This window comes from Dicentrarchus labrax, unplaced genomic scaffold (genome assembly GCF_905237075.1).
Source record: "Dicentrarchus labrax unplaced genomic scaffold, dlabrax2021, whole genome shotgun sequence".
NCBI lineage: Eukaryota > Metazoa > Chordata > Actinopteri > Moronidae > Dicentrarchus > Dicentrarchus labrax.
In genome coordinates this window covers 23,457,495-23,485,484 of record NW_026136723.1, presented here as the reverse complement: position 1 = coordinate 23,485,484, position 27,990 = coordinate 23,457,495, and the positions used below count along the sequence as shown (strand labels likewise).

The window sequence follows — 27,990 nt, the reverse complement described above, 5'->3', positions numbered from 1 at the left end:
TGGATGTTACAAAGCGGATACATAGAAATGCTGATCCCATCGTTTTGCTCACATTTTTTGCATATGGTGGTCAGTTCTTTATACTATGACTATTTCTTAAAATTAGATATATACGGGTTTGCTTATAGTATCACACAGCAATACAGCCAGACCTTACTATATTCTTTTTTAATGATTTTTTTCATTTTTGTTTATTGTTTATGTTTTATCTCTATCTATCTTTTGTTGCCCCATTGAAAAAAGAGGTTTCACCCCTCAATCTATTCCCTAAAAGTAAATAAAGGACTGAAGCAAAGGAAAAGTTTATGTTTCCCGGCTGTTACATTGCTAGCATTATTGCAAGTTCTCTTTATGTTTAACTCCTAATCTGCTCTCTGGGGTTTCTTAAAAGTCATTATAACTAAATGAGGTAACATTAAATGTAGCAGGCCGAGGGAAGGTGGCTACACTAAAAACTGTAAATTATTTTTCTGTGTTCATTCAGTGTCCACCTCTTGGTCACGTCTGTACCTCACCATTGTTCTTTCTCACTGTTTCCCAGGCAGTGACCTTTGAATCGTGGCCCAGCAGTGCCGCCGCAGTCAAAGAGGTGCAGAAAGTTACCGTCAGCAGCAACTGTGCCAGCCATCTTTGTGGGAGTACCTTCTTCAGCCTGGGCTATGGAGAAGCAATGACTGGTAATGTGTTTTACAATTAGTTCATTTAAAGCATTAATTACCTCCAAATACCAACTTTTACATTTTTACATTAGCATTTGTGGCCACTTAAGGAAACGGCTGAACCTGTTCCTTTAATTTATAATAAATGTATACTAGCCATTGTGTTTGTGCATGACATTTGCCTGTTTCTTCTTTAGGACCAATTCCAGTCAGTGCCTCAGCAATTATAGTGGAAGCAGCCTTGAACAGCCTTTGGTCCATCAAACCCGACACAGTTAAGGTCACCAAACAGTCCGATGGCCAAGGATCGCACTACATAGTCACATTCAACTCTGACAGAGGTATGAAGAAACAAAAAGGAAGCAAGTTGCTAGTTCATGAAGTGTGTGGTTGTTACACCGCATTCACATGAATCAACATTAAACTACTTTATGTTATATGGTATCTGTGTACCTGATTGTATTTATGATTTTAACAGCCAAAGAGCAATAAGTTAATTGATCATCTGTCTTTTTTTGACTGCAGGGGATTTCAAACCTCTTCGCTCTGAGGTTTTTGGCTCCGACACCAACGTCACTGTTGCTGAGGTTACAAAGGGAACAAGCAACATGAAGACCTTCACTTTGGTCTGGGGGGGAATCCCTACAAAGCCCATCACCTTCAATGCAACTGAGTCTGAGGTCTGTTGTGTAAAATTGAAGTCTCTCTTTGTGCTCATACACCGTATCTGTGATTCAGTGTGATTGGGATGATATCTGACTGGCTGAATTTACAAAAACTCTTAGAGATGATGACTCATTTCAGTTCTTAGACTATTTTGTCAAAATAGATTCTCATTTTTCGACAGAAGTTGTTGCAGTCGTTGTAGCCTGTGCTGTACTGTGTAGAAACAATACTAACATCCAGTTTGTGTGGTTTTGTGAACAGGTGCAGTCGGCCCTGCAGGACATGATGAAAGCCGAGTGCCCCGGAGAGATCTTGACAACGGAAGGGACTAATGTGAAATACTTCAATGACTTTGAAAATGATATCTCTCAGGTCAGTGTTTAAAAACATACATTTTGTACTGACTGTTGTCTGTAAGCATAAACATGAGTAAGAAAAACTCTTATAATACTAACTAAGAAAAGTATTCCTCTGTGCTTGCATCTCAAAAACACTTGTTTTATCTTCTTTTGATTTAGCCCACAGACCTTAAATCTTTGGAGAGCTTCTGGTTTTGGTTGCTCACAGTTTTTTGATTTCTTGCACTCTCCAGTTCGATACTGCTGAAGAAGGGACTCCAGTGAACAACTCTGGTTTCTGCGGTCAATGGTCGCTGAAGAACGCTGTGGTTCTTTTCAAGGAAAGTTACAACAAAGAGTCTGGTGATGCCTACGGACCAGTTTCATTGGATGATCATTCGACGGTAAAACACACAACTGTTTTATTCACTGAGGTTCATCTTGTTCACTTGGATGCAACAAGAAAGTAGTTGACAAATGTACTAAAACGTTCTGATCTACTGTCTCTGAAAGGTTATTAAACTATGACTTATCTTCAGTTTTCATCTTAAATATTTTATTCCTTTCCTTGTAGCTTTGCTTTGCATACAAGGGAATGCTGAAGGATGAAGTTGGAATGAAGTTCACTTACCGCAGCAGCGATGGCCAAACCAAGACAGAGACAGCAAAGATCAACACGGTCTTCAATAAGGGCCACAAGTCAGTGAAAACCATGCAGTGATTTAAATTTGTCAGATACAAACTTTTGAGAAAGATTGCAGCATATAAGTGTGATTATCTCTTGACAGATGGAGTTACACATGCATGGACCTGCAGAGTTCCCTGCAGACAGAATACATTGGGAGCAAATACAGTCTGCTGGAGCTTTACCTCTACAAAGACGAGTCTGGTGATTTCTATGTGGATGCCGTTTACATTGGAAAGACGCCCACCACAAGTGATGTGAACGGTACACAGATTGATTTTTTAATAGCTGTTTAATGTCATAGCCTCACTTTTTTTGTCTGTGTGTTACATTTGATTGATGTGTGAACAGATGCTGCCCACCAATATCAAGACTTAAATGTTCAGCAGTTTATTTTATTGATTGTTTTCCTTAACAGTTGTTCCCCACAAGAGGAGGCCTCCTCCTTTTGAGAGCTCTGGTCATTCCTTCGAGGTGTTTTCTATTACCAAAGACACATCAACTGGTTCACAGATCAGCTACAAAATCAAAGCCATGGCGGTAGATTGTGGCTTTGGGTTCCCGCTGCTAGAAGTTGGCTTCCTGCAGGTAACTGATTAATTGAATTTATGTAACAATGTTGTATTAAAGACAAGCGATATTGATCCTTATGTGAAGTACATCATCGGTTCATCTTGTTATTTAGAGACAGAAACACACATTTCAATATTCAATATATTTTGTTAATGGGGTATTATTAACACGCACATGACAGGAACTGTTTTTATCGATTGAGTTATAGTGAATGTAAATGAGAGAAGATGTTGCTTTCCCCAGCTTGTGTGTCTTGGGAAAGAAAATCTACACAAAGAAAGAGCTGGGGCCAGAAATGTGACACAATTGTACTAATCTCTGAGCCGATGTGCCGCCCAGAATATAAACACTTCCAGTAAAATAGTCAAAAACATCAAATACAACCTGCCAAGTTCTACTGATAACAGTTCTTTGGGACAGCGAAAACTTTACACAAAGAAAACAGATGTCAGATTTGAAAGACAGTGTTGCTTCAGCAGTGTGACTCATAAAATAACAGAGGAAATGATCTGTAGCCCATGGCCATGTGATATAACTTACAGTGAGGCAGAGCAGAGCGGCGCCACAATGATCGTGCCTCAACATGCTGTGCAGTTATCATTTGCCTAACAGATTGCAGTGAAAGCAGTGACCAACTACTGTATGAAGACTGGCACAAAAAAGTGTGACGGCGGGGTGTAGCGCCAGTTGTAAAGTTTGTTTCAATTAAATCTGACATTCATCCATCATTTCCTCATCCTGCAGTATTTGTAATTATTCTTAAAACCTTTAGCGTCTGCAGCCAAGTTCCACATATTGATCCCCCAGAGTTTGTCCAATTAAATCAAGCATATAAAAGCTTGTTTCAGTCTAGACATACAGTATTGTGATAATAAAAGACATTAATGACATTTTGTGAGAAGGGGGCTTGTGTATTAGGAAAATGATAAAAAAAACCTTGTATTTCATAGATGTCCAACAGCAGCGAGGATATGGCTGAGTTCAGGGAAGGAGCAGCCACCGTCACCATCACTCGCCCTCACAGAGCCACCCCTCCTCTGAACGGCACCTTTGATGTGGAGATTTATGGAGGCCGAGCTGAAGGTAGTTCAGACGGACACGTGTAGTATTTGCATTGTAACAGATGTAACTGTCCTGGCTGAATGCACGACTTGTTCCGCTGATAGGATCATTCAACAGGTTAAACTCCCTGTCACCCAAGATGGACCACTAACTTTTAAGCTACGTGCATGCCAGTGTTGCTATTGTAGTAATGAGAGGCTAATATTCACCCTGAAGTGAATGGTATTCACAAGGTGTTTGGCCAGTTTCCAAGCACGCAGTCACTCATCCTCTCAGCTACTGTACTGTGAAAACATAATGAGCACAAAACAAACACAGAGAGAGCTGGAGCAGTGCCTCAGACAGTGTTTCCTCTGCAAAGCCAATCCATCATTGTGTTTCTTTAATTCACAGATGACAAAATTGTGACTCTTTGACTCTCAAGTGTGGATTTTTTTACACAAAATTAGCACACAGAAACCTATAAATTATATTCAAACTGAAATTGAACACTGTGTCCATCAGCACAGAACTGATTGAAGAGATAGTTTGGGGTTCTTGAAGTGAGGTTGTATGAGGTACTTATCCATAGTCAGTGTGTTGCCTGCAGTAGATCATGGTCAGCGTACCCCCAGTTTGGAGAAGCACACAGGAGTCCTGGCTGGGAAGCAGAGCGACACCCTGCTAAATACAGTGTCAGCATAAAAACACATTTTATCCACTTAAAAAAAAACTGGTGGACTTTCACTGCTTTACCTTGCCCTCCTTTGGCACTACATTTCCTCATCCCGTTTAGTATCCATCTGCAATCGTTCTTATTCTATATCTAAAGGTATTCTCTTATCTCCAAAGTGAACAGCATTTAGTTGCCGCTGTCATAATCACTCATTTTTATTGTCTAGTATTTGTTTTCTCTTCCATAAACTGCTGTGAGTTCAGGATTTGGACTGCACAATTATATATAGAGACAGTGTAGTGCCAAAGGAAAATGGTTTTAAAATAACGTACACTCTTGGCTTCCCTAACTACCTTAGACAACCCCACTTCAAAATACTTCTGAACTATCCCTTTAAAGGAGAGGTATCTCTCATGTCTCTCGCATTTTAAAATAATCACATCATGACTATAAAATGCATGTGTGAAGTTTTTGTCTTTTAGTTTTTACTGTAGTTGGATAAATACATTAGTTTTGGTGGTCTTTCCCACTTGTAAGTAAACCAGTTGTTTTAAATGTTACTATTGCTATATAAATATCCCCTTAGGAGTTTGTCTTTGTGATATTGGTAGAAAACCATACTGATGTCTTGTAGTTTTAATGTCCATACTAGAGCAGATGGACCGCTGTATCAACTTGCAAAAGAGACAGTTAAAAATGTAGACTTTGAGCGAGAAATATCACTACATATGTCTGCATGCAGCCCTCTGTTTTTACATACATTCACCCAGTACAACACATGTAACAGTTGCTCTTGCAGGGAGGTGTCTTACACAACCATTGCCTGTTCTCAGGTCTGTCAGTGGACATCAGCGAGGAGGACCTGAAGTACGCCCTGGAGGGAATTGCGGGGATGGGTCAGGTCAGCGTTAAATATCAGGGAAGCTGCAGACGCCCCAAGTGGAGGGTCGAGTGGCTCACTAAACCCGGAGACCAGCCTCTGATGCAGGTCCTACTCCACCTCTTATTTCATTGTTAATTTATTGATTTATTTAGTTAATATTGGCGCATTGTCCAAAAACACTTTGTTACTAACAAATTATTTTCATTACTTAAGACTTTATTTGCAGAAGTAGTAGCTGTAGCAGCAGTCATAGTAATAATTTTACATACATATTCATCATATATATATATAGATATAAAATATATATATATAATATATGTTCTTGACCACCATCATTTAGCAAACTTAAATCATTCTCATAACACAAGAGAAGTTGACAATCACTTGCCTTTCTGTAAAACTAGACATGGTCAATATTTACTTCCTTTTATGATGTCTAATTAATTAACTGATTGGTCCTGTATAGCTGTGTTCATTTTTTTGTGTCTTTTACCTTTTTTCATTTATATTTATATTTATTTTATTTGACCTGTTCATTATTTTTTAAATCACTGACCGCTGTATATGCGAACAGCTTCTTGACCTCTGTTGTGTTGTCACACATGTTTTCCCATCTGCTCTTCCAACCATGTTTTACTCCCATTACAGCTTAGCGGCTCGTCCATTGTCGGCAAAAACGTAGATGTTTTCGCCCAGGAGAAAAAGAAGGGAGGATTGTTGTTCAGAGGCCTCTTAGGAGATTTCTTCCGTGTCGGGGAAACCAAACCACAGGTACAATTGTGATTCATACAGCCTCTGGCACATCTGGTTTTGGGTTTCAGCATTATCCGTCTGTCAAATGTCTACTCTAGCCACCGCTGATTACCTTGTATGTCTGCTTGCTATAAACCCCATAGAGCAAGTTCCATTTTTGTCTTTCGTGTTGCATAACATTTTAGCGTTTTTGTCTATTTTTTGCCTCCAGGTAGAATTTGATTATGTTTGCATGGTAATAAATAACTGCTTTGCACTGAAGTGTGTGACTGCTACAGTCCTCCATTATGCTACTTTACATCTTAGTAATTATTCAAACCCAGTTTTATATAAACTTCGTCCTAAATGTGACGTTTCTGATTAGGAGTTTTGTGGTGCTGTTTGCAGGTGGAGGTTTACATCAATGGCATTCCCTCAAAGTGTTCTGGTGCCTGCGGGTTTGAATGGTCTGAGGACGCAACTCCAGTTGTGACTGGAATCAGCCCATCTCAAGGTGCTCATTTAACATTATTGGTTATTGATTGACTTTTAAGACCTGATATATACAAGCAAGTTCCTTTAACAACACAAGTAGCTTTGTAACCTTTAGAGATAATGAAATGTGTAAAATATTCAACAGCAGTTTTTTTTAATCTATTTTTATTTTCAAGTACTGATTAACTAATAAAAAATAATTAATTTAAAAAAAAAGAAAAGTGTTAGTGAATTGTCAGATTTTGTAGAAAAAAACATGAAAACTTCCGGCGTCCTGTACATATGCAATATATTGAGAGATGGTGATGGTGGTGAATGTTTTATCTATAATTAAATTACTTTACTTTTCAGGATCTAATGGACTTGGGACTCTTTTGACTGTTACTGGAACTGGCTTCCGTAGTGAAAATGCCTCCATCTTTGTGGGAAAGGCCAGGTGTGATGTTGAACAGATCACCGGTAAGTGAATAAAGTTGGGAGAAGTGAATACTGTGTCTGCTCTTGTTAAAATTAGTCGGCTGTTTATAACCTAGCAGCAGGAGTTTAATCAGATCAGTTGTATTTCAGCAACCACTCAGGTGTGCAGACTGGGCAGCGCCAGTGCTGGTACCTACCCGGTGTCGGTCAGCTTCCCCTCTCTGGGTAATTCTCGCTACCCAGACGGCAACATGTTCCACTTCACCTACCAGCTCATTGTTTCCTCTTTCTCTCCGCTCTCTGGAAGTGTGGCAGGTGAGACATAACTCTAAAAACACTGAACTGAGTACCCCAAACTGTTGTTATTTTTAACAAACTCAAAAGCAGAATCACTCGGCTTGCATTGGGAACCTTAAAAATACAATCTGAGCTAATAGTAGCTCTCATTATTTTTATAACAAAGTATAACCATCATCTTCTTTTATGTTTTGTCTTAGGAGGCACACTGCTGACAGTGAGTGGTTTCGGCTTCGGCCAGAACACCACAGTTACTGTTGGCAGCGAGGAGTGCGTGGTGGTTCATGCCAGCGACACTGAGCTGAAATGCAGAACGCCACCAGTAAGTGTACAGACTGCAAACTGCTGCTCTTTAAGGATGTTATTTTCCTGCAGTATCTAACAACTCAAAGAGCTGTAATACAGGGCACTAAGCACTTACTATACATGTTTATATGTCAGTGAAATTGCTAATACATCAGTGCAACATCTTCTTGATTATACATGTAGATTAACTTAATTACCTCTCTAATTTTGATATTAATTATTGAATTAATGACCTTATGTGTTGCTGCTTTAAAGCGAGCCTATGTACTAATTGTTACTGTGGCGATTTCAGTTATACAGAAATATCTTTCTAGCTTATGGTGGCTAATTCTATCTATAAGCTACTGCTCCTACCAGACCAAGTAGGGCTGTAGCAATATAGAGTTTTATTAAATATTATACAATAAATACTTGTATTACTTATTTCAGGGAACTGCAGGATCACAAACCGTCACAGTGATGATGGGAAACATGAGTCAGACAGCCAGCAGCTCCTTCACCTACGATAATAACCTCACACCGCAGATCTCAGGCCTGAGCCCTCCAACTACCACTGTGATTGGTGAGCTGAGAGTCTTTTTTGTCCTTGTATTCATGTATTTAATAACCTTTCAGTGATAAAACATTACTGAGATGGGTAAACCAAGAAGAGTGCTGGGATTATGTTCTTTGGTTAAATGAAAAGTTTAATGGAGAGGACATTTTCTGTCCTTAAAGGTCAATAGAAATCCTATCTGTCTACTGAATGCAAAAGACACTAAGTCTACAGACTATAGAGTTGTCCTTTGTTTATGAAAAGAAAAGGATTCAGAGTTTATTCACTGTGTTTCAATGCCTCCCTTCATAACAAACTCAGTAATCTATAGGCACAGTACATTTGTCATTAGAGAATTAGTCTGATGAAAGCAATATTGTTAGAAAATACTGAAATATAGACTGTTTTGTATTGTTTTTAATTGTCAACAACATTAGCATGCCATCTCCTATGTCATAAAACCAGATATATGACAGGTTGCTACTAGTAAGCATAAGGGCTATTGGGTAACTGTCCGTGGCGTGTGAATTTGTGCTAATAGATCACCTAAATGCCTTCTTATTTTAGCTTTACTGAGTTGGCATTCGACCCTACTGTGACAAGGAGCTTGTGTGGAAACCTTTTGTTATCACTGTCATCTCATTAGTCATATTGTATTGTCGTGTAATGTTGACTTGCAGGTTTTTTCTGCTTTCTGCTCGCTAAACCTTGGGAATCTTAACCTGTCAGCTCCTGTAATTATAGTAAATAATACAGTCCTATCCACACAACAATAATACTTCTTAATCTGCAGGACAATTGATGGTACTTTGGTAATCAAGATGAGACAAGTGCTAATTTTCTTGGACATGGAAAATGTCTGTTGACATATCCGTTTTTGACTCCTTTTGTGTAGGACATCGAGTTCTCACCATCCAGGGTTCGAACCTGGGAGGCCAAGACAATGACAGCATGGTGTTCGTAGGCAGGAAGGAGTGTGTCACCGTCCAGTGGACATCTACAAACATCACCTGTCTTCTCCCTGTGCTGCCGCCCGGTCTGTACAAGGTGGATGTACAGGTTGGAAACAATGGCTACCCCCAGACAAGGTACGCCTACCGTGAGAGACATGTTCACACTGTCTCAGTGATTTGGAAAAACTCTCAGGAGCAACGGTGCATTTGTCAACGTTCCAGCTGAAAAAGCATTGATAGTATCACGTGTTTTGAATTTTTACTTGTCAGGAAATGTCAATTGTTGCACATTGTGTAAGGGTAAAGGGTAATATAATAGAGATAACATTATGTATTGTCCCCTGTTTTTATATTTCTCTTTTTAGATTATTAAACACACACACCCACACAAATCCAACAGTATAAAGTAAATCAAACAATTAAAAATCTAATAAATAAAACAAAAACGGGGTGAATTTCAATATTACTTTATTACATATACTATACTTACTTTTGTTCTGTTACAAATAATGATACACTTCAAAATGAAATAAAAAGTCAACTATTAAAACAAATGATTACATTATTAATGGCAGAAAACATTGTTCATCTGAGACTTAATTGGACTGTTTTCTGCTTTTTTTTGTTTCATAGCAACGGTGTGAACGCCACCATTGAGTACATCCTGGAAATCAACAGCATCACCCCACTGTTTGGCTCTCTCCTGGGAGGAACCAGACTGATTGTTTCTGGATCTGGTTTCAGCACAAACACCTCTGACAACAAAGTCTCCATCGGTAAGCAACAGGAGACCCAGCAATTTGAAACACAACGCTTATTACAGCAGCAATAATCTCTGACTACAATCTATTTAAAAATGGCAGCAAGCAATTCGATTTTTATCAGTGGATTTGCTGGGCTGGTGTTAATCTACTGTGATGTAACTACATGCAAATATGGAAAAGCAGTACTATAATGGCGCTGCTTCACGTTGTGTATATGATCTTATATGTGTTTTGTGTTGGTTGATGACAGGAGGAGCTGAGTGCGAAGTGACGGACGCCTCAGAGAACGAGCTGCAGTGTGTTGTTCAGTCGGAGCAGAAGACTCACATTGTCACCAACCAGGGATCCCACCGCAGTAGGTTTACATTTCAATCCTTTTGGCAGATGTCCAACTAAATCTGAGTGGACTAAAATAGAAAAGAAAAGAAAGAGGATTAACTTACTGAAAACTGCTGCAAGCAAGGAAGCTGTCACCGGTAGATTTAATGTGACTGCACCTAGAAACTGTTTCAAAAGGAAAGTTATTCAAAACCAGTTTGACCTCCAGTTTTCCATAATGAACCATATTTAGAATAGCATTCACACGTTTTTTAAATGCAATAGCATGTAACCTGTCCCCATTTAAATGTCTATAAAAAGAGTTTTGCCAAATGTTTCCAACATGTTCAAACTTAGATACATTTTTTCAGTTTATTAAGTCAGTATTTCATTTATACATGCGTTTTGGTGTTTTTTCCAGTTTCAAGCAGTTTCAATATACTTTTTAGATCTTGGTTATTTTTAACTCTATATTTAACCGGATAAAGGATTTTAGTCATCAGACGTGTGGATCTTAAGTTATCAGAGAAATAAGCCGAGCTAATGTTAGCAGCAGCTCGGCTCGCAGCCCCTCCAGGATGTCCTTTGTCTGCCGAACAGCTTTATTCTGTATTTTTACCGGTTTAATCACCGGGTCCGTTCATTCATTCGAGAGGAGCAGAGAGGAATTATCTCCTGATGGAAACCTCCTGAAGCTGACTGCATTGTCGGCATGGTGGTGAAGACAATTCCCATGAGCCCACGCTATTTCATGACTTCACCAAACTACTCTTTTTTTTCTGTTTTGATGTGAGAGACCCCCTAGTGACAGAAATTACACATTGTAGGTTTAACTTACATGTAGCTTAACCTCATACAATGACATCTCTCCTGTGTGTGTTATTCTATCTGTTTGCATGTATATATTTCAGTCTAACTATACATTTGTCTGTGTGTCCCAGCTCATGGACAGGGGTATGCATGGAGTCCTGCCTCACAGACGGTGTTTGTTGGAGACACAGTAATGTGGCGCTGGGAGGCACCACCCTTCCAGAATGTCGGGTACCGGGTCTTCAGTGTCTCCAGCCCAAGTGGCACCACCTATGAAGGCGGACCATTCAACAGTGGACAGACCAAGACAGCCAAAGGTAGAACACTGAGTCACTCTTCCTCAACAAGGAGTCCTTTTATTCACTTATTCACAAAACTAAACTTTTCCCTCATTAAAAAATAATTAAAAGTAAAATCCAGCCTTAGATTGTTTGGCGCTGTTAGATATCATACATTTGTGAGCTTTGGTGCCTGGGAACCATTCATTTGTGATTTAGGTTTGTGTTGGTATGTTCTCTCCTTTTCTTTCCTCTTAATTTATCAGATGAAAGTGGTATTAAAATATCCTTTTAGATAAAAACTGGCCAAGAAGGGAGCTCAAAAACAGTATTATGACAATAAATACATTGCAAACAACATAACAACATAGGCAGATTAAAAAAATCTAATAATATACATTTAAGATATATGCTTAGTTTTATTTTATGAATGGCAAGAAAAGTAGAAATGCTAATAGTAAAGCTACACTTGCAGCTAATTATGGTCCATGTTCATCCTTTTCTGAGCAGAATAAGATAGCTTCCTCTCTTTAATTTTGATCCTTCAGTTTTAGTTTGAATCTGACCTGCGGCCTTTTGCTGCATGTAGTCCTCTCTCTCTCTCTACCCCCCTTCCTGTCTATCTGCAGCTGTCCTATCCAATAAAAAAGTAAAGAAAATGTATAAACCACCAAAAACCACGAGGTGGATGTGAGGAATGAGGAATTTCATGTGTGCCATGTAACACCTTTCAACATGTGTGAGAGACAAATTAACTTTTGCTCTTGCCTGTCCCCCCCCCCAGGGTTTTTCAGCTACCGTTTCACTACACCCGGTGTATATTACTACAGCAGTGGCTACATAGATGATGCCAACGCCTTCCTGCTGCAGGGAGTTGTGAAAGTCCAGCCTCGGGAGGAGAAGAGCAGCAAGATCTCTGTCAGCGTGGGAGGCATGGAGGCCAGACAGGTGACTGGAGGTAAATGTACAAATGTGGATAAGATACTTTCAGCCAGCAACTCGATCCTCCAGAAAAGGACAAAACTCCAGTTGAGATCCAAGTCAAGTTTGCAAGTAGTCAATGGATTAAACTTACTGTCTCCCCTTCAGGTTCACGTCGTGTCTCCAGAGCCACCGCACAGTGCGTCGCCTCCTCACAGTGCCAACAGACCAATGAGACTTCAGATGGCCTTTCCTTCAGCGCCTCTGCCTGCTCCACGCCCACGGTCCACTCCATCTCTCCCAACCAGGGGTCGTACCACCAGGTCATCCACATTCAGGGCAGTGCCTTCAGTGACATTGCCTGCGCTAATGAGGTTAGCAGCATTTTTATGGCTCATATGTAAATAGAATTAAAATTAAAATGTATTGAATCGTGACTGGTGTCTCTGTGTCCTGTAGGTGACAGTGGGAGATCAGCCTTGTCAGGTGATCAACAGCTCTCACTCTGAGATCTACTGCCAGCTCAGCGACAAGAGCGAACTTCCCATCGGCGTCGCTCACCCTGTAGCCCTCAGAGTCAACAACTTTGGCAGCGCCATCATCGCCGTACCAAACGAGCTCGCCCGTCGTTTCGTGGTTCTGCCTGTGGTTAATTCAGTCTCGCCCCCTATCGGCAGCCCCACCGGCCACACGCGGGTCCTCATCTACGGCTCTGGTTTCTCTGAAGGACAAGTGACTGTAGCCAGCGAGCCGTGCACTGTTGTGTCAGTCAATTACACTTGTATCACCTGTGACACCTCGGCTTCTCAGCCTCACACTGGCGATGTCGTCTTCCAGATGGGCAGGATCCCAAGCTCTTGCCACTCAAACTGCTCCTTCATGTACTCCTCCTCCGTCACTCCCACGGTCACCGGTATTTCCCCCGAGAGCATCAGCGATTTAACCACCGTCACCATCTCGGGCTCAGGGTTTGGCAGCCGTGTGGATGACCTGGCGGTGTTTGCCAGCACCATACAGCTGGAAGTCAGCGCCGTAACTGATGGCAACATTTCACTAAGAGTTAGCGCTCTGCCTGCGGGCGACCACCCAGTCATAGTGATTGTGAGAAGTAAAGGCCTTGCATCCGGTCCTGTAACCCTGAGCAGCCAAGCCCAAGCCAGCCTCAACCCCGACACTGGCAGTCTGGCAGGAGGAACCTCTCTCGTCTTCACTGGAAACGGTTTCGCTCCAGGGAACACCAGCGTGACGGTCGATGGCCAACCCTGCGAGATTCAAGAGGTGACACCGGGTCTGCTGCGCTGCCTGACGCCTCCTCACAGTGCGGGGCTGGTGACCGTCAACATCCAGGTCTTTTCTGTGCAGTATCCTCCTCTCAACTTCACCTACTCTGCAGCCAACACTCCTGTCATCAGCTCCATCAGCCCCACCACTGGTAATTATGGTCTTCTACATCCTGTAGTCATAGTAGCATGTTATTCTCAGCTTTGTGCACAAAAAGATACACTTTTTTCTAGATGGAAAAATTTTATGTAACCCTATAACTTCAGTTCAGATTCACTGTATTATGTCATATTATATCCATCCAGTGCTGCGTAACCTTTTCTCTCATTACCTCGTCTTCCTCTCTGTTTATTTCCCACAGGGCCGAGCGGGGCAGTCATCACACTGACAGGTTCAGGATTTGGCACCGACTCTCAGCGAGTCTCCGTCACCATAAACCACGTCCCCTGCAATGTGTCCTCAGTGTCCGACACACAGGTCCAGTGCACTGCAGGAGACAACCCAGGGGGGGCGTACCCAGTCATACTGCAGCACCAGGTCAAAGGTCAAGCCCAGTCAGATGTCACGTTCATGTACGAGCTGACCCTGAGCGGCGTGCAGCCCAATGAGGGTAAGCAGAGACGGTCTAAATAATCCACTGCACTGTTCTTGTTAGTGTGCCTTCATATTCTTGTTATTTTATACTCAGAGTAGGGTAACACATACAGAATATAGAGTATCACCCAGGATAGGTAATAAAGGTTTAAAGGTAAATGCACCCATATTGCATTTTATATCATCTTACTGAATAAGTTCTTTCCACCTCACCTGTGATTCAGGCAGTTTTGGCGGCGGTGCTCTGCTGTCCGTGCAGGGTTCTGGGTTTGACCCGCACAACTCCACTGTGATGATCTGCGGGGAGGAGTGCAAAGTTGACAGAGAAATGTCGACATCAAGCCGTCTGTACTGCGAGTCTCCATTCAACAACGGTACGTTCACTTTATTTCACCAGGATAATCCACTCAGACCTCAGTCATCCTCTGTCCAAAGTAACAGGAGGATTCAAAACTTCAACTGTCAGCTTCAATATTTTTTAATGACAAAAAGAGATTTTTGTTATTCAAACAAAATAATTTACTATTATAAAAAAAATCTAATCGGTTTGAAGGATATAAAAATGCAGCCAAAAAGGCTTTAATGACACAACAATCAGCAAAATCCTCTATTTGTTTCAGTTTGATTTACTCACTAAACTTTTTCATATGACAGCAAACAAAATCCAGAAATTAGAAAAGATCTCAGTTTAGAAAATTATTGATACTCTGATTCACCTTTAGTTATTACAGTTTCATGTTGTTCGAATTAACATCTAATCTAATTTCATCACTTCTGGAACTAAAGATACATATTTGTTTTTGTTTACATATATTCTTTTTGAAGGTTTTTTTAAAGAATGTGGGCCTGCTGGTTCGTATTTTTAGTTCCAGGCTCATTATAACAAACCAGTCCTGTTTTAGTTGAACTTGAAATGCTCTAATGGAGACTTCTGCGAGGAATGTTGTTGTCCTTTAATCACACAAAAAATGACAGACATATCAGATAAGACAATAACCTGTCACAGACGATGAAACACCTTAACCTGCTTGTTATCTCCGAAAACGCATCTTGATTGTTCCCATTCCTTTTGTTGTTTGTCTGCGGTTGCGTATGGGTGTGCTGTCTGCTCTCAGGCACTCAGTCGGAGGTGAGCTGTGCGGTTGCTGTCATTAACCAGCTGGATACCGTCAACATATCAAATGGCTTCGCCTACAAATCTCAGTTGACTCCGGTGATCACTGAGGTTTCTCCACGCAGAGGAGGCACCGCCGGAGGCACCCGGCTCACAATCACCGGCTCCGGTTTCAGGTGCAGTAAAGGAGGAGACTCTGCAGTGTACAGATGACACAATGGAAGAGACACACCCAGATTTTGGACCACTGGTTGAGAATCAAATGCTCAACTTACAAAATACAATTGCTTTTATTTCACAAGACGTCTTTGCTTTTGTTTGGTTTGAGACATTTTCTCGGTTTTGGCACGTAGTGGTTTCCAAACGTGAACAAATACTGTGTTCATTTTACACATAATAAACAATATCAGTATTTCCACATGTGTTCATTATCAATAACAATCAATATAAGTGCCAAGAATAAAGCCTCAATGTACAGTTTTATATATACGCATCCAAAATAGTTAAAAAACACATTAACAACACATTATAATGAACAGTGTGGTACAATGAACGTATCATATAGTTTGAATAGTTACTATATCGATATGCCACATAAATTAAATAATAATAACAAAACATAAGTAACACAAAGACTCTCGTATCTCATTTTTGTAATTTTGATATAATTTAATATAGTTATATTTTATATAGTATTATATTACAATAAATTGCAACATGAGATTGAACTATACATTATAGTATAGAGGTATATTATGTATTTTATTATATTATAGTATATTGTTTCATAATATAGAATTTGATTATTTTTCATGTGATTATATTATTATTTCCATATATAAAAGTATTATAAACCACTTAAATATTAGCATAGCTACACCTCAACACAGATTCATATAAATTACATTGAATTAAAATATATGTAATTAATAATAATTTGGTGCTTTGTAGAATGATATGATATGGTTAAAGTAAGATGTATTCTATTTTATTTCATTATATTATATTATATTAAAGTATATCACATATGATACATTACTGTACAATGTAATACCATACAATTACTTTATGTAATTTTATATTTATCATATTCTGTTTTATTATATACATATATATACAATGTATTGTCTAAGTTAATATTTTAATGTCATCACATTCACTCATTACAGCACTAACATGAATGAAGTGAACGTGACGATCGCGGGGTCTGTGTGTGACGTTCAATCCACCAACAACACACACATCATCTGTGTGACAAACGCTCAGCGACAGTCTCAGGAAACCAAAGTCAGAGTCAGCATCGGAGACAGAGGCATCGCCAAGATGGTGAGAGAGGACAGTCAGACCTAACAACATAACAATCAGACTGATTTCATATCATCAGATGCTTGTCTTCATACAGTATTTGTCTCTTTCTTTAGGACGACGCAGATTTCTTCTACATTGACGTGTGGTCGTCCAGGTTCACGTGGGGTGGTCTGTCTCCGCCTGAGAAGGGCTCGTTCGCTGTCATCACTAAAGGCCAGACCATCCTGCTGGACTCCAGCACCCCTGTGCTGAAAATGCTCCTTATTCAAGGTGCAAACAGTAGTTTTTAGATTAATTTATGTTTTGCATCCTTTTTTTTCTAATCTTCCTGTTATTCAAGTTTATATAAATTATAGAATTTGTTAATTTTTAGGATAAAAACGAGCATTTACTCACATAATTGCTCAGTGCAAGAACATAAAAACAAATTTTTCCAACAGTATTTAGTTTGTAACTTGCTGTTTCTTTGTGCTCAGGAGGGACATTGGTGTTTGATGAAGCGGACATCGAACTGCAGGCAGAAAACATCCTGATCACAGACGGCGGGCGTCTTCAGATCGGCCAGGAGGGGGCGCCATTCCAGCACAAAGCCATCATCACACTTCATGGAAACCTGCGCTCACCTGAACTCCCCGTTTATGGAACCAAGACGCTGGCTGTCAGAGAGGGAGTGCTGGACATGCATGGTATGAACACAAACATATTCAAATAGATGAGAATATGCTAAATTGTTGACATTATTTCCCAAATTGTTAAACTATTCCTTTAAACATGCTACTACATGGTCTCTGTTAATGTACAAACTGTTAACATTTACTGCTGCACATTAAACATCAAACAGCATGTTGCTGTCCAACACTTCCCAATAGTATAATTACAGCAGGGGTGAACAGTATAAGGAATAGTTATAGGAAAAGCTTTTACTTTGTACTCAGTATAACACAAAATATTTAAACAGTTGTTGTTACTCGTTATTTTGCACATTTAGCTTTTTTGATTTTGTATTTGATTTTATTGATTACCTTCTAAAACATTGTTCCATGAAAAGATCCCACTGCTATCAAGTCTTTTTAGTGTCTTTCAAGTTCTTTTTTTCCCAATGAAAAGAGAAAAAATCTGCCAGTGTAAATATTCAAACTTATTTAAAATGCAAATTAAAACAAAAAAAAATTATAATTTTTTTTATTCTGCTGCAACCTGCCTTATTCTTTCTAATTTCTGTAACATCTTTAAATTTAAAATAATGTTCTTCGATACAAGATACAGAAACTGCCCAAAACTTTAAAGTGATAATAGATAATAGATAAAATCAGCTCCACCTCAACCAACTATATAATAATCCTCTAGTATAACACTATTAAATTCTAATTAATACTTTTACTTTTGTTACTTTAAGAAAATGTTGCTGATATCATTTCTGTACTTTTACTTCAATAAGATTTGTAATTAAGTATTTTATTGTTGTATAAATACTTTTACTTCAGTAAAGGATGAGACTAAATCTTTCACCACTGAATTATAGTCGTCTCCGTTAAACTTCACACAACAGCAGACTGAGATAGTCGTGACCCAAATGTAAAAATAAAAACCCTCATCACATGTCATTATGTCACAAAATGGTAAGCTGACAGAGTAATTTGAGTCATGTGTCCTGGAGGTATGTTAATATTAGTGACACCTCACCTTCAACTCCTCAGGTATAAATCATTGTTGACAACCTGTTTCTCCAGGTATTCCAGTTCCTGTCCCCTGGACCCACTTGGCCCAGACGGCGACCAGTGGCTCCTCCACAGTGACCCTGATGAAGGCAGTGACGTGGAAAGTTGGAGATGAAATCGTCATTGCTTCTACCGGCCACAGGTACAGCAAAGTCTCAAATGTATATCCGTCTAAGCATAAACCAGAGTTATTGCCACAGTTATTGAAAGTACAGTGATAACCTCTTTAGTTAAGACAAGACATCTTCCCTTAACGTATAAAACTTATTATGCAATAGAATCAGCATGCAAAAATCAAACTGCAGTGTCTGCCCTCCGTCTAGTTACAGCTAGCTGGTGACATAACCTTAGGTACAACCAATTCACCCTTTACTTTTTCCTGTTTCCTGTATGTGAAAAATCAATTTTGACATAGCTAATTGAGTTTGTTATGGGGCATAAATAAAGCAGTAGCTAAATAAATAAGTAAGGTAGTCCCACTAAAAGGTAATAAGCTTTTATGGTTTCATGTGGTTAAGCTTTTAAATCAAGCATTTTAATGAATTTAGCTCATTAAATCAAATGGGCAAGAAAGCTGAAGCCTTCAGTGCCTTTTAGATAGATTTTTTTTTTAGGTTTTATGTAAAGTTAGTGACAATTATTAGTATCTAATCAGCCTAAAATCGCATAAAATGAAGGTTTTATAAATTGAACATGTTACACTGTTTGGCTAAGAGCGTTCAGTGATTGAGTACATGAACACAAAAACCTCATACACACACACCTCTAGGCTGATGTGTGACAGGTTGTTTCATAACACTGTGTGTGAAGTGGAATAACACCTGAAGAGGAGATGTGAGGATTATACCTGACATTAACCAAATCCTGTTAAGTAACCAAGTTATGTAAAGTTTAAAGTCATTTAAAGATCCCCTCCAGACATGTAATATGACTTATACAAATAGGCTGCTTGGAACAATAATGTGATATGTTTTTTTCTGCTAAATATTTAGCATATTATACATATTTATACATACATATTACTGTATATTCTATAGATTGACATGGATCACACTAAATTACGGAGCTGCCGGTAGAAATCATTAGTTTCTGTTTCCAGGCACAGCCAGAGAGAGAACGAGGTGAGGAAGATCGTCACCGTGTCGGCTGATGGAAAGACTCTAACCCTGAACGAACCCCTCACGTACACTCACCTCGGTGTGACTGTCACGCTGCCTGATGGCACCGTGTTTGAGGGCCGAGCTGAGGTGGGTGTCCTCACCAGGAACATCGTGGTACGAGGCTCCCAACACCAAGAATGGAACGACAAGATCGAAGCCTGCCCCGAAGGCTTTAACACAGGTACTGTGTTTTAGTGGATGATTTTTACACTAAATGCTGTGTTAAAGTAAAGAATAAGCCAGTTAAAATCTCTACTGTCAAGTGAAATCCCTGACAACAACTTCAGATTTACCAACCTGTATTCTACATATTTTCTAGTTGGTTTAGAAAGAGCTTGTTACATTATTTTTTATTGCTGTAGACTGGTCCATTAGTTGAAATTGACGTCCTTTGCTCACAAAACGTGGAGTGGTGTTACTGCTGTGTCTTCAAGGTGAAGGCTGCAACTAAACATTATTATCATTATTGATTAACCTGCTGGTCTCCCAGAGCCCGAGGTGACTAAAACCAAGAGCAACAAACAAATAATCACATTTTAACATCTAGAACTAGAAAAGCTTGTGCATTTTTGCTTTAAAATCAATCACTAATTGTTTCAGCTCAACTAAACAAGCAGGAATTTGCACTGAATAGGACTGTAAGCCTTTCTGAAACAAATTAACAGTGTGCAATCTAACAAAGACACAAAACAGTATATTAAAAAAAACATGATGTGTATTGTAGGCTTGACCCCCACTGTACACTCCGAGCATCATTTGGATGCAGCATTAACCTCTTTCTGTTCCTGTGCTGTAGGTGAATTCACCACCCAAACCTGTTTCCAAGGAAGGTTTGGAGAGGAGGTCGGCAGCGATCAGTTTGGAGGCTGCATCATGTTCCACGCACCCAGACCAAATGAGAATCTTGCAATGGGCAGACTGGAATATGTTGAGGTGAAATGCTTAAAACTTTCTGTGCTTAAACATCTCGCTTTAACTTATTCTTTACAGTTAATTATATTGATCAGAGTACTCCTGTCTCTCCTGGATCGCTGCATCCTCACAATCTAATACATTTTTAATTCAATTTTGTTTCTTAGTGTATGGAAAAGAATATAAATGATTAACGCTTTATGCTTTTATGCCACAGGTCTTCCATGCAGGACAGGCCTTTAGACTGGGACGTTATCCCATCCACTGGCATCTGATGGGAGACATCAACTACAAGTCATATGTTAGGGGTTGTGCTATCCATCAGACCTTCAACAGGGCCGTAACCATCCACAACACCCACAAGCTGCTTGTGGAGCACAACGTCATCTACAACATCATGGGCGGGGCCTTCTTCATTGAAGACGGCATTGAGACGGAGAACATCCTGCAGTACAATCTGGCCGTGTTTGTCAAACAAAGCACCAGCCTGCTGAACGACGACGTCACTCCCGCCGCCTACTGGGTCACCAACGCCAACAACATCATCCGCCACAACGCCGCCGCAGGAGGCACCCACTTCGGCTTCTGGTACCGCATGCACGAGCACCCCGATGGCCCGTCCTATGACGCAAACATCTGCCAAAAGAAGGTTCCCCTGGGTGAGTTTTATAACAACACCGTGCACTCTCAGGGCTGGTTCGGCCTGTGGATCTTCCAAGACTTTTTCCCCATGCAGAACGGACGCTGCAACTCCAAAACCCCCGAGCCTGCTGTCTTCCGCTCCCTCACCACCTGGAACTGCGAGAAAGGTGCTGAGTGGGTCAACGTGGGCGCCGTGCAGTTCAACAGCTTCGTCATGGTCAACAATGAGAAAGCCGGCGTTGAAGCCAAGCGCATCATGCAGTGGGCCGTGAGCAGATTCGGAGAGGATGGAGGGGCGACGGTGTCCAACAGCACCATTGTGGGACACGTGGATGAGCTCGGACTGGGTGATAACTACTGCACGCACCGAGGTATCATCGCGCCACTGGACGATGGCCTGAGTGTCCTTAACACCAAGTTCATCAACTTCGACCGCAGCTCTTGCGCAGCCATCGGGGTAGCCAGAATCGACGGGACATGTGTGGATCGGTGTGGTGGCTGGGCTGTCAGGTTTAGTGGTATCCAGTACTTCAACTCACCCAACAAGGCCGGCTTCAGGTGGGAGCATGAGGTGCAACTGGTGGACACTGATGGCTCCCTCACAGGTACAAAGTCTGTGTTTATACTTTTCAAATAGAGCAGGTCTGGACCGTACTCTTTATATACATAACTGTTCCAAATTACACCTCAAGCCATGTCAGGCATCACCATAATCCTTATTCTCCATCCCTGCATCCAACTAAAGTCTGTAACCTATGTTTCCTTGTTTGCAGGAGACATCAACCACAAAGTTGTGCCTATGAGCGCCTTGCTGGACCCTGATCACTGTTCCCAGAGTGACGAGTGGAGTGTGGGTTTCCCTGGTGCTGTGTGCGACCACACCGTCGAGTTCCATCGTTTGTCATTCAACAATCCAACGCCAACCTCTCTGAAGGCCAAGGATGTCATCTTAACCAACTCACATGGTATGAAAATACACAGTCTTATTACTTTTTGAATGTAATCTGTAACCTTTACTGACCTCTACTGGTGATTAGTGGGAAATGCTGACAGCCAAAAGACTCAGCATTCTGGACAGGATGAATAATGCATTAATATTGATCATAAATAACATGTAACACAAACAATGTGTTAAATTGTATAAAATGGAGGCATGACAAAGGATAAAAACAAGAGAAGTTAGTAAACATATACTGTAACACTACAGGCTTAAATGAAACATGTGACATGGCGATTTAATTCTGTTACTCTACAAATAATAATTATGTCACTTAAATAGTTTTAGTACATTCATGGATCCCTCCTCTTTCAATTTTTCTTTGATAAAATTATTGTACACCTTTCAAAACACTAATAGATTACCTCACATAATCTGGTAAACTGTTGGCCCCCACACTGGAAGGATCACAGATACTTTTTAGTTATTTTTACAATTTGTAATATCTTATCCAATAATTGTATAAAATATATGGTATCACTATACTTGAACCCCCTATTTAGCATTATAAGCAGTGTATAAACATTTAATAAATTGTTTAAAACACACTGTAATGTAGTTGTAAGCAAACTGAAGTTTTTATTTATAGGGATGCACGATATGGATATTTCTTCAGCCGATACAATAACCCTTCTTAAGGCTGTTACTGATCATATAACCAATCATTTATGTATGTATGTATGTATGTAAAATTTTATACATTTACTTTGGCTTTCATAGAACATAAAGCCTATAAATAAATGTTTTGCATAGGAATTCAAAATATATTTTTTATTAGGGACCAATTTATCGTGGAATAATACATAATAATATACATTTCCCATTATCAACCAATTATTTATTGCCCCTGATAAGTATCGTGCATCCCTATTTATTTATGTATCTGTTAACAACTATAACTTCTCCTGTGGATACCCATAAGCTGCAAGAAGCTGGTGTATAAACAAATAATAAATGACAATATAGTAAAAAAAAAAAAAAAAAACCTGCAAATACTTTTGATAAAGTCTTAAAATTTTCCAATATTGTCTTTTAACTAAAAAAAGTGTAACCAAATATATTAACATATCTGCTGTAATATAAATATATAAACTGTCCTTGTCTGTCATTTATATTGTTGAAAGTGTTGCTTTTAATCGCACTGTCACAGGCTCCAGTGCAGTTCCCTATTTGAAGAAGAGAATGACTCATAAGTATGGCTGGATGGCCATGCTGCCCTCCGGACAGACCTACAACTGGTACTTTTCCGACATGGACCACGTCACCAACATCACATATGCTGCAAAATTCTACAGCTTCAAGGTAAACAAGAGAGATTCGTCACATCGTAGTATAATATAAGCAAATAATAATGATAATGACCACTCTAAAACCAGCTTTCTGGCTATTTGCACTGTCTTGTGTTTTTTCACCCCCACACAGCCCGATCAATATGTGATCATCAACCACAACTTAACCCAGAGTCCAGACAGATTCCGCATCATCGATGAGAGGAACGGCTCGGTGACGCCGCTGAGCTTCAGCGATAACAATAACGGAGACTGGTACTTCGACCAAAGCACCAACAACCTCTACTACATCAGTAAGACACACTCTAATATGCGTCTATTGATTTTAATGCTCATTTTTATGATTGATTAATCCTTTAAGTTGTTCATTGAGCAAAAATGCCTGATTGAAGCTTCTCAAATGTGAGGATTTGCTGTTTTTCCTCAGTTTTTATTACTGAATTAGAATTTCTTTTGGTTTTGGACTGTTGGTCAAACAAAACAAAAACTTATGATCACTGATTTCTTTGTCATTTTATAGACAAAAAAATGTGCAGATAAAAAATAAATGACTTTGTTTTTGTGATTTGACTGATTTTGACTGTTGACTGTGTGTGACACAATAAGGGAGCTTTTCTTTAAAAAGTGGAAACTGTTTAATCTGATATGCACTTTTTGTCTTTTGTTTACATTATATACAGTATAATGCTTAACATAAACACTAGTTAAACCTGCCTCATTATCACCATTATTGTTTATTAGCCACATCTTAAATCACAGTAATTGATTGACTGACTTATTCATTTGTTTGACATCGTTCTGTGTCTGCAGTTTCTGGGAAGACCAACCAGCGGCGGCGGCGTGCCAGCGTTGACCGTTCCATGACCGACTCTGAGGTGAACTTGAGGGTCTACCGCTGCTTCTACACCGACTGCCTCACACCGACGCCACCGCCTCCAGCCACACTCGCCCCCTTGCCCTCCGGCCGGCCTGAAGATTTCATGTACGTTTAACCCGCACTGCAACATGTTATCCATGACCAGAAAACTAATCCAAACTCACAAGCTATAGTAACTTCAGCTTATGTGATTCCACCACTTACTCTCTTACTAACATACTACTGCGATGTAAAGATGAAATGTACTCATTACATTGAATGGCTCATTTCACAGTGTTACAACGTTAAATATATTACAGGGTTATTATTACTGATTCATTAACATGTGAGCAGTATTTTTGTAGTGTGTGGTTTTAAATGCTTTATTATTTGTTGGGTAGTTAAATCTGCTAAAAAAAAAAAACCTCCAAACTTATAAAACATATTTCTCTATAAGTGAATTTTAAAGGACTTCTTTTGCAGCATGGACTAAATATTTCAATCCGTTTATTTAAATGTTTCAAAAATGTTCCAGAAATGAGTGTCGGCAGGCCCTGGCACTAAAACTACTACCACTACTACTTTTTATAGAAAATAAAACTCAAACTCTAGATTAAATATGACTTAATAAGAGGGAGATTTGTTTCATTGCAACAGTAAATATAGTTTTAAAAGCAGCATATTGACATGTTTTGTATTGAAAATAACCAGAATCTACAGTGTAGTAAAAAGTACAATATTCCTCTCTGAAATGTAGTGTAGTGATTTTATACAAACTTTATTATCTATTAAAAACATACATATAACCCAACTACTAACCCAACCTCTTAAACACAATCAGTGTTGATTTGAAGTGGGTTACTACTAGACAAAAGTGGACAAGTTTGAATAGGTATTTTGTTGATTCTGGTTTATCCTTCCTAAAGTTAAAATGTCCTTTTTTGTGTGTGTGTTTCTCTGCAGTCTGTGGTCTAATGTCTCGTTCTGGACAAGTTCAGCTGAAAATAACTTCTCTGCGCCAAAAGAGGGCGCTGATGTGGTCATCCCATCAGGTAATGTCTGAGAAAAACACAAAAAATCTTGACTAAACCAAAGAAAAACACAATTTAAGGGAACATTTTCATCATGCATCTTTTCTTACATATGAGTTTTTCCACTTTATGTCTGATTCCTTCACTATAATATGAAAGAAAACAATTCGATTATAAAAGAATATTCAGTTTGAACTGGACTTTATGGTAATATACTGTTGTTATAATACCTTTGTGTCTCCGTCAAACCACAGGAAAGTGGGTCATTTTGGACAGCGACACTCCTCCCCTCAACAAGCTGACTATCATTGGAGTCCTAGAGATCCCCGACACCAACATCACATCCAGCAGACAGGCTCGGGCTACAGCTGAATACAGGACTGTGGTGATAAACGCTGTCTATATCTCCATCCAGGTTAGTGTGATCAATAATCTCTCTGACTTCTAAGATTATCACTTTAAAATAATTCACTTTAACGTCATTTTTAACTTAATCTCACTCTTAATGCTGCACACAAGTGAAGAAGAAAGGTGGACTGAAGTGTTATTTATCTCCAAAATGTATTTCAGGAGGGTTTTATTAACGGTTTGTGTTGATAAATGTCAGTTTATGTCTCAACTCCGTGGAGATATTAGATAAAGATCTGAGTAATTCCTATCAGCAACAACACTTAACCATGACTGAACAGAGAGTGCCACCCACAGAACATCAAACTAAATCAGTAGATAATCAATATAAAGGAAGATCACAGTACTTCCCACACAGTTTGTTGAGTGAGGCAATGTTTATGTTTCCTGCTGTTTTTAGGGCGGCAGGCTGATGGCAGGAAAGAAGGACGAGCCGTTCAGAGGTCAGCTGCACATCAAACTGAGAGGGAACCACAGAACGCCTGACTGGCCTCTGCCTGACGGACCCAACCAGGGATCCAAAGTCCTCGGTGAGAAAACAACATCAGACTTCGTGTGCTATTAAATATATTTAAGCATTATTGTACAAAAGTATATTACATTATATTACTAATGATAAATCAGCATATTTGTTTACATTTTAATCTTCTCAGACTGTGTGATAATTTAATAAAAAATGCTGCTACTGTGCTCCATGCAACTGATGATTGTACTCTAATTCTCTGTTATTTTATTGACTCGGTGTGTGTTTTGTTGTGCCGCAGGTGTGTTTGGTACTCTGGAGCTTTATGGGCTACCTCACAGCGTTTACCACACCAAACTCGCTGCCACTGCTGCCGCCGGATCCAACACTCTGACCCTGTCGCAGTCCGTCGACTGGCAGGTCAGTGCAGTTTCTCTACACCTTGAACTGTTTGTGTACTGAATTGTAAAGATTGTTTGTGTTCTGTTTACTTACTGCTTCTGTGTGCAGGTTGGAGAAGAGGTCGCCATCTCCACCACGGGCTACAACGCGTGGGAGACAGAAAAACGCCAGATTACTGCCGTGTCAGAGGACGGCCTCATGCTGACCCTGAACCAGCCTTTGACCCACACCCACGTTGGTCTGTATAACATGTGAATTTGTAACATTTACATTTGAGTTAATATCCATGTTGCTGCTTGCCAACTAAAATGTCTCCTTAGTTATTCTGCTTATTGTCCAGTTATAACATTTGCTATCAGAATAAGACTTATTTATGTGTCTCAGGCTATCGATACTGACTTCTCTCTCTCTCTCTCTCTCTCTCTCTCTCTCTCTCTCTCTCTCCTCAGGTGGGACTCACTCTGTCTCAGGTACATCGCTCTCCTACACTCTGGCGGCTGATGTTGGTCTCCTGACCAGAAATATTAAGATCATCGGTCAGGAGTATGCACAGATGATGCAGGAGTCGTTTGGAGCCAGACTTTTGGTTGGCACCTACTCCTGGGAAGGAATCGACTATAAAGGTAAATAAAGAATACTGTGTTTAAATACTAAACTTTAGAGTTTGAGGTGACACATTGGGAGTGAAACAGTGTTGCAGCGTAATGACTTTTAACATTTTCCTTCTATAATCATAATTTATTCATTGTTTTATATAAATCATCATTCATGTTCTTACTACATATATTTTATCAAATTAAGATTCATTATTGTTATTATTCCTTGTTTCAACAATACAAAGTACATAGATGTGTATACACTGTTTACTGTCTATACAGCCCTGGTATGGCTTTGTTTTCACACTCATTTACATTATTTACACATTACACATTATCACTGTTTGATATTTTATTCCTAAAGGCAAAGCTCAGATCAGGAACGTGGAGTTCTTCCACTCTGGTCAGGAAGGCTGGAACGATGACAGTGACCCTCGTTACTCCGTGGCCTTCCTCAACCTGGAAGAGGTACAGAAACAAATATACACAACCACAAACACAATGCTATGTATTTACACACACGGTTCTTTAGAATGAAGGGAGTGAAAATAACCTTCAGGACCACCTGCTGCATGTCATCCTCTCTCTCTCTCTCTCTCTCTCTCTCTCTCTCTCTCTCTCTCTCTCTCTCTCTCTCTCTCTCCACTTTCCTATCACTCTTGCTGGAGAAATAGATGACAATGGAGGATTCTGGCTCTTTTTAGTTTCAATAGAATTTAAATACAACAATTTAAAAACTAAAGTTTTTACATCAGAACAACACAGCAAAACTAACTAACTGGATCACAGAGTTGGAAAAAACTTTTATATTTGATCTGTAACAGCACGAGCACGATTTTGAGGTGCTGTTAACACTTGATGTAGTTTATTAC

At 39.7% G+C, this 27,990-nt stretch overlaps 1 protein-coding gene across 1 annotated transcript in view; it reads left to right on the top strand.

The window, feature by feature from the left end:
* pkhd1l1.1 (PKHD1 like 1, tandem duplicate 1) overlaps nt 1-27,990 on the top strand; it is a 43,989-nt gene that overhangs the window by 8,687 nt on the left and 7,312 nt on the right. Inside the window, exons 17-60 of the mRNA XM_051390039.1 lie at nt 542-677; nt 857-1,000; nt 1,185-1,339; nt 1,587-1,697; nt 1,918-2,067; nt 2,238-2,362; nt 2,452-2,612; nt 2,767-2,936; nt 3,872-4,004; nt 5,472-5,626; nt 6,170-6,292; nt 6,662-6,767; nt 7,100-7,207; nt 7,316-7,480; nt 7,663-7,784; nt 8,198-8,330; nt 9,199-9,391; nt 9,890-10,032; nt 10,271-10,375; nt 11,280-11,465; nt 12,211-12,384; nt 12,516-12,721; nt 12,807-13,779; nt 13,990-14,238; nt 14,447-14,596; nt 15,338-15,512; nt 16,506-16,662; nt 16,758-16,914; nt 17,121-17,330; nt 18,375-18,504; nt 19,462-19,703; nt 20,319-20,455; nt 20,652-21,681; nt 21,850-22,041; nt 23,224-23,375; nt 23,496-23,655; nt 24,173-24,344; nt 25,182-25,270; nt 25,504-25,664; nt 26,058-26,187; nt 26,422-26,540; nt 26,631-26,760; nt 26,972-27,145; nt 27,483-27,586. Of these exons, the coding sequence (XP_051245999.1) occupies nt 542-677; nt 857-1,000; nt 1,185-1,339; nt 1,587-1,697; nt 1,918-2,067; nt 2,238-2,362; nt 2,452-2,612; nt 2,767-2,936; nt 3,872-4,004; nt 5,472-5,626; nt 6,170-6,292; nt 6,662-6,767; nt 7,100-7,207; nt 7,316-7,480; nt 7,663-7,784; nt 8,198-8,330; nt 9,199-9,391; nt 9,890-10,032; nt 10,271-10,375; nt 11,280-11,465; nt 12,211-12,384; nt 12,516-12,721; nt 12,807-13,779; nt 13,990-14,238; nt 14,447-14,596; nt 15,338-15,512; nt 16,506-16,662; nt 16,758-16,914; nt 17,121-17,330; nt 18,375-18,504; nt 19,462-19,703; nt 20,319-20,455; nt 20,652-21,681; nt 21,850-22,041; nt 23,224-23,375; nt 23,496-23,655; nt 24,173-24,344; nt 25,182-25,270; nt 25,504-25,664; nt 26,058-26,187; nt 26,422-26,540; nt 26,631-26,760; nt 26,972-27,145; nt 27,483-27,586 (8,397 nt within the window). The remainder of the gene's footprint in view (nt 1-541; nt 678-856; nt 1,001-1,184; nt 1,340-1,586; nt 1,698-1,917; nt 2,068-2,237; nt 2,363-2,451; nt 2,613-2,766; nt 2,937-3,871; nt 4,005-5,471; nt 5,627-6,169; nt 6,293-6,661; nt 6,768-7,099; nt 7,208-7,315; nt 7,481-7,662; nt 7,785-8,197; nt 8,331-9,198; nt 9,392-9,889; nt 10,033-10,270; nt 10,376-11,279; nt 11,466-12,210; nt 12,385-12,515; nt 12,722-12,806; nt 13,780-13,989; nt 14,239-14,446; nt 14,597-15,337; nt 15,513-16,505; nt 16,663-16,757; nt 16,915-17,120; nt 17,331-18,374; nt 18,505-19,461; nt 19,704-20,318; nt 20,456-20,651; nt 21,682-21,849; nt 22,042-23,223; nt 23,376-23,495; nt 23,656-24,172; nt 24,345-25,181; nt 25,271-25,503; nt 25,665-26,057; nt 26,188-26,421; nt 26,541-26,630; nt 26,761-26,971; nt 27,146-27,482; nt 27,587-27,990) is intronic.